This window comes from Pelodiscus sinensis, chromosome 25, assembly GCF_049634645.1.
Source record: "Pelodiscus sinensis isolate JC-2024 chromosome 25, ASM4963464v1, whole genome shotgun sequence".
NCBI classification, from domain to species: Eukaryota; Metazoa; Chordata; order Testudines; family Trionychidae; genus Pelodiscus; species Pelodiscus sinensis.
Window position 1 is genome coordinate 7,652,200 of NC_134735.1, and position 14,485 is coordinate 7,666,684.

The window sequence follows — 14,485 nt, forward strand, 5'->3', positions numbered from 1 at the left end:
TTCTTACGCTTCCCCCATCACTGCTGGTGAGTGGAGGAGGGCATGGTGGCCCCTCCACTTCCAGCGTTGCGCCCTCCCCCCCCCAGTCCTGCTAGTCCGCCAGACCGCATCATTTAAGGGGCAGCAGGTTGGGAGAAGAGGCGGGGTCAGGGGCAGAGGATAGTTATCCCAGCCCTTCTCCAGGCTAGGAAGGGGGATGGTATGGATGGTGGGGCCCCCTCTTCTTAGTCGCCTCTGCTAATTAGCACCACTTGACAGTCCTGTGGGTTCCCCCGCGCGCCCCCCCCCCTTTCTGCCTGCCTGAACCAGCCTTTCTAAACACACATTAACATTTTCCTGGCTTATAACTGTTCGGGTATAAAATGTTGGAAGTATCGGGTTTCATCTGAATAACTGCACAAAAAAATTAAAGGATAACATCTATTTGGAAAAGGTGCTTTAATACACGATATTCTCTTGAGTGCTAATAATCAAACAGAACTGAAGGCAGTTGGGTTTTCATAACCTAGTTTGTCCTTCACGCTGAGGGTAGGAAAAAATGTTTTGATGAATACCATGACTATGCATATTATGCTGAAACACCAAGTGGCCATATTCACACAGACTTAGTGATCTAATAGTAATATTGCATTTTTCAAATAACAGTAAAATTTCACATTGTACTTGCAAGCAATGTACAGAATGGAGATGACAATATATGATGAACTGGTACTTTTCTACTTTAGGAAGATAATTAGATTTACTTAAAATTTGGTTTGAAGCAGCATTGTCATGCATACTAGATGCTTTTCAGTACAATACACTTTTTATCCAAAAAGTGCAGCAAAAATTAAGTAAATTGGTATTGGGGTAGCTTAAAGGAATGAGTAAAATTTCATGTCCTGGGGCAAGTGGTTTGAATGAGAGTTTTGGCATGTGATCCTTAGTTTTTGCTGTTAGTGAAAAGGAGGACACTTATCAGAATACTTGTGCAACTTATTTATAGATGCAGATTAAAAATTCAACAGTTTTTGTAACATGGAAACTTCTTTTCCCCAGGTAAGAAGTGCAAATTATGATGCAGATCCATTTGTTCAAGAGTTTCAGTTTAAAGTACGGGATGAGATGGCTCATGTGACAGGACGTGTACTTCCAGCTCCAATGTTGCAGTATGGAGGACGGGTGAGACTCTTGGGGGTTTGTGTCTGTATCTTGCTGTACGATACATTTTATGTGATTCACCATCTAGAACTGAACACTTTGGGACAGCTCAGTTCCCTTGTGTTGCAGCACCTGAGAACTTGAGCCACATGCCTTGTGTTTCAAGGGGTGTTTACTTAAAATAGAAAATAGTGGGGTGTGTTTTCTCAGTGTTTCAATCATTTTAATAACAGCGTATTTCTTTTATCTCCATAGAATCGAACAGTGGCAACCCCAAGCCATGGTGTCTGGGATATGCGAGGGAAACAGTTTCACACTGGTGTTGAGATCAAAATGTGGGCCATAGCTTGCTTTGCAACACAGAGACAATGCAGAGAAGAAATACTGAAGTAAGGCATGTCATAGTTGAGGCATTGTGCTGTTCCTTTAGTGAACCCATCATTCTCAAAATTCTGATAAGGCCGTTGCTACATATTCAATGCCCATTCTAGCCTAGAGTTAAGGCTGGGGTAGGTGTTTGAGTTGGAATGAAAAACTACTTTTTCTCTTCTGTGTCAGAGCTTGGGAAATCTACCCATCCTTGCTGCTGAAACTGTACCTGTGTACTGTGGTGTTAATGGTTTCTCCTTCTGTGATCTGGCTACAGTGGGGCACACTACTTCCATTGTTTGTTTAAACCACACCTTATGGATTCTTAACACCCTTTAAAGTCTGTCCTTTCTAACTTTTCATAATAGTATTTTAAGGCTGTCACAGCCCTTATAATCAGAACGCAGTCCTTTTATAAGAGCCTGTCAGCACTGTATGTTTAATTGATCTAAAAGGGTTTCCTTTGAACAGCATGCATTGTTTCCTCTCCCCTTTCACTTTGGCTGCTAGATATGGATGCTGTTTTGTAAACTCTGGTCTCTTTCATTAGGGGATTTACAGATCAGCTACGCAAGATTTCAAAGGATGCAGGGATGCCAATCCAAGGCCAGCCATGTTTTTGCAAATATGCACAGGGTGCGGATAGCGTGGAGCCGATGTTCCGACACCTGAAAAACACCTATTCAGGGCTCCAACTCATCATCGTCATCCTGCCAGGAAAAACACCTGTGTACGGTAAGGGAGTAACATATGGGAAAGTATAGGTTTTTGCTCAAGTATTCTAGCTAATGTACTTGCCCCTCAGTTTGTAAGATGTTGAATTCTAGTCATCTGAAACCAGGTGTTTTTTTATAAGCTATAATAAATGGGAAGCTGGTCAAGGCATACTTTTGTATTAGAAGTTGATAGGGCGGAATGTAACTCTGACTAATAGTAGCCGTGTTCCATTTCCTGCCTGAATTGCAAACAAGTTTAAAAATCTTAATACATTGTTTAAAAATTACATTAATGCTTACTTCTCAGCGGAGGTGAAACGTGTGGGAGATACGCTGTTGGGGATGGCCACACAGTGCGTTCAAGTCAAGAATGTCATAAAAACATCTCCTCAGACTCTCTCAAACCTGTGCCTAAAGATTAATGTTAAATTAGGAGGAATCAACAACATTCTTGTACCTCATCAACGGTAAGAATCTCTAAAGAGGGCCACTTTGGGTTTTATTTTTATGTCTGTTTTCAGTTTGATATTTAACATCCAAAATTAACTTTTGGAAAGGGGGTTAAGTGCAAAATGGTGTGTTCTCTATGGAACCAAAGATACTGCTCTTGGCATTGCAACATTGCATCTCTCAGCATGTCCTGATTCAGCAGTGACTCTAGGATTCTTTTTACCTGATTGGGTAAATGGAAACTTGCTTCATACTGAAGCTTTCTTCAGTAGGTGTCAAAATGGTTGTTTAATGTCTGAATCAGAAGGTTGTAAATCAAATCCCCCATATGAGCTGTTGGGCCACTACCCAGTACTTGAATAAAAGTAAATGAGAAGAGATCCTGGAGTTGTAGAGGTAATGAATGGAAGTATTAAGTTATGATGATGTCTGGGTAGAAGTATAGGATATCGCAGCACTCTTCAAAGAAGATCACAATGCTCAACTATCAGACAAGTTCTGCTGTCCTGTGTGCTGTTGGCAACCGTAGAGCATGTACTATACATCTTTGACATCTGTTGCATAATAATTCATCTAGTTCATCCTTCTGCTACTGTATGAAGATTCAAGTGTTCTGATGGCCCCCACTGATTAGAAGCTTTTCCTGATGATGACTCAATGGCCAAGGTCACTGTATTGCTAGTCTAATCTGTACTCATTTCCACTAAGGCAAAGGCCTTAGTATCTACCCAAGAGAGTAGGCATTTGGTGTTTTTAGCGCTAAGTGTCACTAGAACAGATGTATTCTCACAAAAAGTGGAGTATACAGAGGAAAATGTGGTGGTTCAGAATAACTTCATGCAGGTTTTCTTTGTAGACCGTTTCTGAAAGCTCTGTGTCAGGTATAGATAGACAAAATGACACATGAAGCACGTAATCCCTTCTCTAGTCCCACGAGAATCGGTTTTAGTACCACCATGCTATTCATGTCACATCACTGAACAGTGTATACTCTAGGTACATTTTTTGCTATTTCACAATATACATTGTACAGATTCTAGTACAATCATAGAATACTAGAACTGGAAGGGACCTCGAGGTCATCGAGTCCAGTCCTCTGCCCTCATGGCAGGACCAAATACTGTCTAGACCATCTCTGAGACATTTATCTAAACTACTCGTAAATATCTCCAGAGATAGGGATTCCACAACCTCCCTGGGCAATTTATTCCAGTGTTTGACTACCCTGACAGTTAGGAACTTTTTCCTAATGTCCAACCTAAACCTCTCTTGCTGCAGTTTAAGCCCATTGCTTCTTGTTCTATCCTCAGAGGCCAAGATGAACAAGTTTTCTCCCTCCTCCTTATGACACCCTTTTAGATATCTGAAAACTGCTATTATGTCCCCCCTCAGTCTTCTCTTTTTCTAAACCAAACAAACCCAATTCTTTCAGCCTTCCTTCATAGGTCATGTTCTCAAGACCTTTAATCATTCTTGTTGCTCTTCTCTGGACCCTCTCCAATTTCTCCATCTTTTTTGAAATGTGGTGCCCAGAACTAGACACAATACTCCAACTGAGGCCTAACCAGCGCATAAGAATGACTTCTCGTGGCTTACTCACAATACACCTGTTAATGCCTCCCAGAATCATGTTTGCTTTTTTTTTTTTTTTGCAACAGCGTCACACTGCTGACTCATATTCAGCTTGTGGTCCACTATAACCCCTAGATCCCTTTCTGCCGTACTCCTTCCTAGACAGTCGCTTCCCATTCTGTATGTGTGAAACTGATTGTTCCTTCGTAAGTGGAGCACTTTGCATTACTCTTTATTAAACTTCATCCTGTTTACCTCAGACCATTTCTCCAATTTGTCCAGATCATTTTGATTTATTACCCTACCCTCCAAAGCATTCGCAACCGCTCCCAGCTTGGTATCATCTGCAAACTTAATAAGCGTACTTTCTATGCCAATATCTAAATCATTGATGAAAATATTAAACAGAGCCGGTCCCAAAACAGACCCCTGCAGAACCCCACTAGTTGTACCTTTCCAGCAGGATTGTGAACCATTAATATCTACTTTGAGTGCGGTTATCCAGCCAGTTATGCACCCCCCTTATAGTAGCCCCATCTAAGTTGTATTTACTTAGTTTATTGATAAGAATATCATGCGAGACCATATCAAACGCCTTACTAAAGTTTAGGTATACCACATCCACCGCTTCTCCCTTATCGACAAGACTTGTTATCCTATCAAAGAAAACTATCAGATTGGTTTGACATGATTTATTCTTTACAAATCCATGCTGGCTGTTGCCTATCACCTTGCCACCTTCCAAGTGTTTCCAGATTTCCTTAATTACTTGCTCCATTATCTTCCCTGGCACAGAAGTTAAACTAACTAGTCTGTAGTTTCTTGGGTTGTTCTTATTTCCCTTTTTATAAATGGGCACTATATTTGCCCTTTTCCAGTCGTCTGGAATCTCTCCTGTCTCCCATGATTTTCCAAAGATGATAGCTAGAGGCTCAGATACCTCCTCTATCAGCTTCTTGAGTATTCTAGGATGCATTTCATCAGGCCCTGGTGACTTCCAGGCATCTAACTTTTCTAGGTGATTTTTAACTTGTTCTTTTTTTATTTTATCTTCTAAACCTACCCTCTTCCCGCTAGCATTCACTATGTTAGTCATTCCTTCAGACTTCTTGGTGAAGACCGAAACAAAGAAGTGATTAAGCAGCTCTGCCATTTCCAAGTTTCCTGTTACTGTTTCTCCCTCCTCACTGACCAGTGGGCCTACCCTGTCCTTGGTCTTCCTCTTGCTTCTAATGTATTTATAAAAAGTCTTCTTGTTTCTCTTTATTCCCGTAGCTAGTTTGAGCTCATTTTTTGCCTTTGCCTTTCTAATCTTGCCCCTGCATTCCTGTGCTGTTTGCCTATATTCTTCCTTTGTAATTTGTCCTAGTTTCCATTTTTTTATAGGACTCCTTTTTTATTTTTAGATCATACAATAGAGACCCATTCTTTATTGGCTTCTAGGTGCTATCCTAATCAACATGATTGATATCAATCACAATATGTCTTTCTAGGGAATTATCTTTAATACTGGGTCATGGTTTTTAAACTGATTGATTTCTGTAATAAATTGTATTAGAAGTAAACAGTGATGTATTTTGGAATGACTATCAGTGTTTAGGAAGAGTTGCAACAACGTGTCTCATGCTGATAGCGTTGTCTAAACATAGTTTTCTGAGTATCTGGTAGAGTTGTCTTCTCCCTTTGTATCTACACTCAAACAGAATTCAGGATTGAGCAGCTGAATTATAGGTGAATGGTTGGTGCTAGGTTGACTTACTTTTTTTAAAAAATTTTTTAAAGACCTTCTGTGTTCCAACAACCAGTGATCTTCTTGGGAGCAGATGTTACTCATCCACCCGCTGGGGATGGAAAGAAGCCTTCCATTGCTGCTGTAAGTGCTATGAATTTGACTTAGTTGTTTTAATCTATTATGAATAAAAGAGAGGGGAAAATTTAGCTACATTTATGAGAAGACTGAAACTTCATAAATCTGATGTGGCTTTTATTTCCCCCTGCAAATTCCAACTGTCCACATATCGAAATCAGATATCTTCATAAAAACAAAAGTGCTGCTTAAAATGTCTGATGCTTTTTGGCATTCTAATATATTTAGTAAAGATGATATGTCAGTGGAGCTATTAAACTATAGTTCTTTGAGAGAACTTACAATTGAGTTAAGTTCATTACATTCCAAAAGAAACAGTGCGTCTCTAATAGTTTAACACAGCGGCGTTGTGTTAAGTTATGTTTAAACAAAGACTGATGTTAGCAGAAAGATCTTCATAACTTTCTCTTTTTCAGTCTGGGAAGGACCAATGGGCTGTGAGATCTTCAGACAGTTTGGTTACTCATGCTGCTCTTCGCATTATCTGATATTCATTTAATCAATGGATGGGCATTACTATCTGATTTTGAAGAAGCTACCTGCTTTTTATCAGGACTGGTGTGTGAAAAGCAAATATTTATATTTCCAGAATGGAAGGGGAATATTTAGAGTTCCTAATGAATAGGCATTGAACCAAGAAGAGGAGTCTTTGCTTAAATTACTAAAGTGGGGTAGAAAAGGAAATATTGCACTGCCATCAAAAGTGGATGAATAATTCCAAAGCAGATATAAAATAGACTTTTTTGTGATGGTCTGGTAAAAGGCACATTTCAAACACTTTCCTGTGTGTGGCTTAGTGTCTAAACCCCATTTTACAACAAGTTCTGTGCCATTTGCTTAAATGATTTGATTATTCTCTATGCTCTCTTTAAAATATACCTTCAAATTTAAAACCTCTTCTCTTTTCCATGGCAAAATATTTTGGATCAATTCATTATAGATTTATTTTTTACATTCTTCATTTTCCCCTATAGGTTGTAGGTAGTATGGATGCTCATCCAAGCAGGTATTGTGCCACAGTGAGAGTTCAAAGACCTCGGCAGGAGATTATCCAAGATTTGGCCTCCATGGTAAGAGAACTTCTCATCCAGTTCTACAAGTCAACGCGATTCAAACCCACGCGCATCATTTTCTACAGGGATGGGGTTTCTGAAGGACAGTTTCGACAGGTTCGTTATGCTTTAATTTTTTTCTGTGGCAAGATTTGAATTGAGAAATATTATAGTTGCATCTGAGTAAGATGTAGCACATAATATATTTGTTGCACTTCTTATGGAAGTGTGAAATTCCTGCTGGGGAATCCCTTTAGATGGAAACTGCTTGGAGTTCTTCAGATTGTGGGCTGAGGAAGGTAATGATATATTATATCAAATGGATGAAAAATATGTTTCCTTGTCAGAAAGCTGATCATTTAGAGCCATGGTTAGGTATAGACTTTTTGACTTTCCACATATTACTAATAATGCATAACAGACCTGAGCAAGTGTTAACTACAGAGTGCTATTTACTGGGCACGTTGTACTTTGCGCATTGAAAGAGTAAATTAATCAATTGCAGGTCAGAAGTGGCATGCCAAGATTTAGTTCTCCCCATCCCCCTCAGTGCAAGCCCTATTCCCTCCCATCCTTCCCCCACATCCTCCTTCATCCCCCTCCTGCCTCCACATCTCTGTGCCCCACAGCACACATGCCGACAGGACAGCAGTGCTGGGTCAGGAAGCGGCTTGGGGGACGGGGGACAGAGTCACTTCCTTGCCCGGCCCGGCCCTTTGCCCAAGGCTCACAACCTCATCTGCTGGCTGGGGCAGGCAGAGCCCCAGCCAGGTGCAGTGGGGCACTGGGGAAGGGTCTCCCTGCCTGAGGGGAGCAGCCATGGATTAGCCTGGGCCCTGATACTCCACGGAAGTGGCAGCAACATGTGACTGGCTGCACTACCCCGATCTGCGGAGGAGCTCAGCCCCACCCCCATCCCCTCCTGGAGTAGGAGGCAGAGTCTATAGCAGGGCAGGGTTGTTAATCCTTATCTCCCAGGAGCGGCACCCCCCCAAGGATGCGGAGCCCAGCACAGTGTCATGCTGCCCACTCTGCTTGACAGGCTGCCAGCCCCTACGCCATGCTGCACATGCCACAAAAAATCATCTTGCGTGCCACTTGCAGCACGCATGCTGTACGTTGCTGACCCTGATCTATTGTTTCTGTACTGTAGGTGTTGTATTATGAGCTGCTAGCAATTAGAGAGGCCTGCATCAGTCTGGAGAAAGATTACCAGCCAGGAATAACATACATCGTCGTGCAGAAACGACATCACACACGTTTGTTCTGTGCGGACAGAACTGAACGGGTAATCCATAGCCCATTCCAGTGTAGTTATGTATGTGAAAAGGTTAATAAAGAGAACAATAGGCTAGTATTTTTGCTAACTATACAAATATTCAAAAATTCACTTGATGAATTGCTCACGTTGAGAAGCGATTCTTCAGATCAGGGGTGGGCAAATACCAGCCTGTGGGCCAGATCCAATCTGCCAGGGTTAGGCCCTGGCAGGCCACCACCACTCTATTTACCTGCGCCTCTGGAGGTACAGGTGATTGCAGCTCCCGTTGGCCATGGATCACTGTTCCTAGCCAATGGGACCTATGGGAAGTGGTGTCCCAGTCTGCACCACTTTGCGCAGCTCCCATTGGCTGGGAATGGCAATGCAGCTTTTGTTGGCTGTGGAATTGCTGGTACGCAGGTAAATATAACCGTGGCGGCCCATCAAGGACTAACCCTGGTGAGCCACTGCTGTTTTATTGCCTATCCAAGCTCCAGATTAACAGGTGCAAAAAATTGATGCCCAACTTATTTATATTTAAAAATCTCATGTTACTTTATTCTGAATTCAGTTGTAAAACTTCAGTTTGTAGATTTACAGGTGTTCGTGTGTCATACTAGGCTCTGACAGTAAATTGCTAATTAATGAGCTATAGTTTAATGTTCGTTTTGAAGAAGGCTAAATATCTTGAAATACTATTTGATACAGGCTTTACAAAAATGTTAAATACAAGAGAATGTGAAAACACAAAGGACTTTATTTCATTTAAGTTCACTTGTTTTCTGAGTTATCTATTGCAGCCTGGATGGGCACACAAACCAAAATGTACATAGTTAAGTCTTTAGCTACTTTCCCCTTCTGAGAGCAGGTGGAGCTGAAAGTGTTGTGGCTGCAGCCTGCTTAATTTTAGGAAGAAAAGGGGAATGTTTGTCCACAGCAAGCATCCCAGATCATTACATTTGTTTACTCCAAAGTGACAGTTAAGGTGAGGGCTTCGTTCATTGAATGCTGTACGCTCTAAATAGAATGTATTTTAAAGTTGCAGTGAGATGGCATAAGTCAATCATAATTTTTATTGATCTATTTTCTGAAAAATTGGCTATCCTAATATTACTTTCATCAAAACCTCTTTATAGGTTGGAAGAAGTGGCAACATTCCAGCTGGAACAACTGTAGATACAGATATTACACACCCATATGAGTTTGATTTTTACCTCTGTAGCCATGCTGGAATACAGGTAAGATTCCTTCCTTTAAATGAATACACATGGGTTAAGCAAGTGTTCTTTACCTTTTTTGAAAATATGCCTACACACAACTGTGTGTTAGACAAACATCTTGTTCTATTTCCTTAAAAGCTGTGAAACTTGTCTCTGGGACCAGCACTGCCAGTGACTTAATTAACTGAGCTGTTAGGTAAACTTTTATTTTCATAATCTGTTTTGATGTGAGGTTGGTTTATTTAAAGAGAAGTAATGAGCCCTCCTCATATAAATTGGGAAAATGGAACTCTATGTTAAACATTGTATACGCTTGAGAACTTGGTTAAATTTTGAGGATTGAAAGCAGTCTTGAAAATTAGTTGACTGATTTTTCTAAACAAAGAAATGCCCTTCTCCCATCCTTCAGGACTTCACCCATCATTCATAAATTAAATTAATGGAGATTGCCTATCTCCTAGAACTGGAAGGGACCTTGAAAGGTCATCAAGTCCAGTCCCCTGCCTTCACAGCAGGACCAAGTACCATCCCTGACACATTTTTGCCCCAAATCCCTAAATGGCCTCTGCAAGGATTGAACTCACAACCCTGGGTTTAGCAGGCCAATGCTCAAACCACTGAGCTATCCCTCATGAGATCTCAAAAATAATTGCCAGTGGTTCTGAGATTACTTCTGCAAGTTTAAGTACACTAGGATTAATTTCATCAGGCCCTGTCTTAAACTAAATCTATATCTAAAGAAAGGGTGAGCTAATCACATCATTTGTTAGTACCTGCATGAGGAGATTTCTGGTAATGCTGTGGGAAGCTTTTAAATTTAGCAGTGACATAAGAGCTAATGGCTAGGAGCTGAAGCTAGACAAATTAATTCTAAAAATAAGGTGCAAATTTTTAAGTGACAGTAACATTGGAACAATGTACCTAACGTATGCATTCTGTCACTTGAAGGACTTAAGAGAGAGAGTACTTCAACCAGAAGTTATGGGCTAGCTATAGGAATTGCTGGGGTGACATTTTCTGGCTTGTATTATGCAGGAGTTCAGACTGTATGATCATAATAATTCCTTCTGGCCTTAAAGTCATACTTGATGCACGTGAAAAAGCCAGAAAAATGAACTGATGTTCCCTTCTCCGTAGGGTACCAGCCGTCCCTCTCACTATCATGTTTTGTGGGATGATAACTGTTTTACTGCAGATGAACTTCAGCTGCTGACTTACCAGCTCTGTCACACATATGTGCGTTGCACACGATCTGTTTCTATACCTGCACCAGCGTATTATGCTCACCTGGTAGCATTCAGAGCAAGATATCATCTTGTGGATAAAGAACATGACAGGTAAATGAAAATACAAGTGTTTAGATTTATGTTCTCTTTCAGCCCTCAGTCCAAAACCTTTTCCCTATTGTCAGGCTTTAAACTATCTAATTGTAGTTTAGCAGTCCCCAAATATTTTCCCTGCATGAACTCATTTTCACATGTACTCCTTCCTGCAACCCTAGACATCCTGGCAAATGCTGTTTAAAAAAGGCATCTTCCATGCAGCATGACCTCACACACTCTCTCTCTCTATTTTGTATTACAAAGTGGCATTCTATGCACAGTGTGACCTTGCTCACATATGGTGTGAGATCACATTGCATAGAGCAGGCGCTAGTCTGCAGAACAGCAAAGTGTCCTCCAGGCAGCATGACATCACATGTACTATGTATATGATATCATGTTGTTCGAAAGATACCATTTTGCCAGAGGTGTAGCCATGTTAAACTGTAACTTTTAAAAATGAGTAGCCCTTTGGTACCTTCAAGACTAACAGAAATATATATAATCATGAACTTTTGTGGTTAAAACCCACTTCATCAGATGAATTGGAATGGAAATAAAAGAAATCAAGATATATATAACCACGGGAGAAGTACCTGTCAATTATTGGACCTGTGTTAATGAGGCTAATTAAATGGGCTGGATGTGTCCCATTCATAGCTTTTGATGTGAAAATGTGGTTGTTAAAAAGCAGGAGAAATTGGCTTTGAAATATGCCAACCAGTTACCTTGGATTTGAATAAAGACATTAACAGTGTTAAAATTTGTAGATGAATTCCAGTTCTGCAATGTCTCCCTGTAATTGATTACAGGCAGTCCCCGACTTACGCAGATCCGACTTATGTCGGATCCGCACTTACGAACGGGGCTACCCCAGAGTACATGGACTGCGGGACCTCGCGGTCCTGCCGCCCGTGTACTCTGGGGCTTTCTCTGCGTTTCCCTGGTCTGCAGACCAGGAAGACGCAGAGCAAAGCCGCGGAGGGGCTCGGGCAGCCCAGGGGCACCTGGGCTGCCCGAGCCCCCCCCCCCCCCCCAGCTTTGCAAAGCCTCGGGGAAGCCGGCAGCGGAGCAGTCCAGGCACGCCTGGGCTGCCTTGCTGCCCGAGCCCCCCCGCAGCTTTGCAAAGCTGCGGGGGGGCTGAGGCAGCCCAGGCGCGCCTGGGCTGCTCCGCTGCCGGCTTCCCTGAGGCTTTGCAAAGCCGCGGGGGAAGCCGGCAGCGGGACAGCCCAGACGCCCCGCGGCTGTCCCGCTGCCGGCGTCCTCAGAGTCTTTGCTCCCCGTCTCCCTGGTCTGCTGGTCTCGTTCCGCTGCCCATGTCTTCTTGGTCTGCTGGGGTGGGGGGGGGGGGCGCAGCTAGTACGCCCCCCCCCCCCCCCCCCCAGCAGACTAGGTTTTTCTCCGGATGCCTGTGGCAGAGCAGCTGGGGTGCTGCCGGTTGGTCCAAACAAAGCTTATGTCCAAACAAATTTGTTAGTCTTTAAGGCGCCACAGGGCTCCTCACTGTTTTTACATGAATGAGGCAAGTAGTAATAATGCTTTGCATTTATCTAAGGTCAGGTCTACAGTGGAAGAGAAAATCAATGCAAGATCTGCAACTCTAGCTATGTGACTTGTGTAGCTGGAATAGACGTACCTTGCCCCAAATTTCTAGAATTGTCCCACAGCAGCAGGTGAACAGGAGAAATGCTCCTGTCAACTTCCCTTACTCTGTGACAGCAAGGAGTACCGGCGTCAACAGGGGTGCCCTCAGCATTCAATTTAGCAGGTCTTCACTAGACCTGCTAAATTAAACCCTAAAGGATCAATCCACCAGAGCATTGATCCTCTGGCAAGTGGAGACAAAGTCTAATTTCTTTCATTTTAAGAGTGCTTTACAAACATTAAGCCTCAAAGCACCAGGCAGAGTAAGAAGTATTTTATCTTTTATGGATGAGCTAGTTGAACTACAGAGGTGAAGTGACTTGCCAAAAGCCGAGGAGTTGCTGACAAAGCTAAAGAGAACCCAGGAGTTCTCTTCGTACCTTGCTCTGAAAAACTGTCATGTTCCCTTCCCGAGTTGCAATAATGTAGTGCTGGTAAATCATAGAATCATAGAATAATAGGACTGGAAGGGACTTCAAGAGGTCGAGTCCAGACCCCACCCTCAAGGCAGGACCAAGCTCCGTCTACACCATCCCTGACAGATGTCTGTCTAACCTGTTCTTAAATATCTCCAGAGAGGGAGATTCCACTACCTCCCTTGGCAATTTATTCCAATATTTGACCACCCTGACAGTTAGGAATTTTTTCCTAATGTCCAATCTAAACCTCTCCTGCTGCACTTTAAGCCCATTACTCCTTGTCCTTTCCTCAGAAACCAAGAGGAACAAATTTTCTCCTTCCTCCTTGTGACACCCTTTTAGATATTTGAAAACCGCTATCATGTCCCCCCTTAATCTTCTTTTTTTCCCAAACTAAACAAGCCCAGTTCATGAAGCCTGGCTTCATAGGTCATGTTCTCTAAACCTTTAATCATTCTTGTCGCTCTTCTCTGTACCCTTTCCAATTTCTCCACATCTTTCTTGAAATGTGGCGCCCAGAACTGGACACAGTACTCCAGCTGAGGCCTAACTAGTGCAGAGTAGAGCGGCAGAATGACTTCACGAGTTTTGCTTACAACACACCTGTTGATACAACCTAGCATCATATTTGCTTTTTTTGCAGCAGCATCACACTGTTGACTCATATTCAACTTGTGGTCCACTATGACCCCTAGATCCCTTTCCGCCATGCTCCTTCCTAGACAGTCGCTTCCCATCTTGTATGTATGGAACTGATTGTTCCTTCCTAAGTGGAGCACTTTGCATTTCTCTTTATTAAACTTCATCCTGTTTACCTCTGACCATTTCTCTAACTTGCTACGGTCATTTTGAATTATGTTCCTATCCTCCAAAGAAGTCGCAACCCCACCCAGTTTGGTATCATCTGCAAACTTAATAAGCGTACTCTCTATCCCAATATCTACATAATTGATGAAGATATTGAACAGTACGGGTCCCAAAACAGACCCTTGAGGAACTCCACTTGTTATCCCTTTCCAGCAGGATTTAGAACCGTTAACAACAACTCTCTGACTACGGTTATCCAGCCAATTATGCACCCACCTTATCGTGGCCCTATCTAAGTTATATTTGCCTAGTTTATCAATAAGAATATCATGCGAGACCGTATCAAATGCCTTATTAAAGTCTAGGTATATGACATCCACCGCTTCTCCCTTATCCACAAGGCTCGTTATCTTATCAAAGAAAGCTATCAGATTAGTTTGGCATGACTTGTTCTTCACAAACCCATGCTGGCTATTCCCTATCAGTTTATTACCTTCCAAGTGTTTGCATATGATTTCCTTAATTACCTGCTCCATTATCTTCCCTGGGACAGACGTTAAACTGACCGGTCTGTAGTTTCCTGGGTTGTTCTTATTCCCCTTTTTATAGATGGGCACAATATTTGCCCTTTTCCAGTCTTCTGGAA

At 42.3% G+C, this 14,485-nt stretch overlaps 1 protein-coding gene across 2 annotated transcripts in view; it reads left to right on the forward strand.

The window, feature by feature from the left end:
* AGO3 (argonaute RISC catalytic component 3) overlaps positions 1-14,485 on the forward strand; it is an 80,108-nt gene that overhangs the window by 51,693 nt on the left and 13,930 nt on the right. For both annotated transcript variants that reach the window (XM_075908840.1, XM_075908841.1), the window contains 9 exons: positions 1,039-1,161; positions 1,396-1,529; positions 2,060-2,244; positions 2,533-2,692; positions 6,030-6,120; positions 7,089-7,283; positions 8,320-8,454; positions 9,564-9,665; positions 10,785-10,984. In XM_075908840.1, the coding sequence (XP_075764955.1) occupies positions 1,039-1,161; positions 1,396-1,529; positions 2,060-2,244; positions 2,533-2,692; positions 6,030-6,120; positions 7,089-7,283; positions 8,320-8,454; positions 9,564-9,665; positions 10,785-10,984 (1,325 nt within the window). The remainder of the gene's footprint in view (positions 1-1,038; positions 1,162-1,395; positions 1,530-2,059; positions 2,245-2,532; positions 2,693-6,029; positions 6,121-7,088; positions 7,284-8,319; positions 8,455-9,563; positions 9,666-10,784; positions 10,985-14,485) is intronic.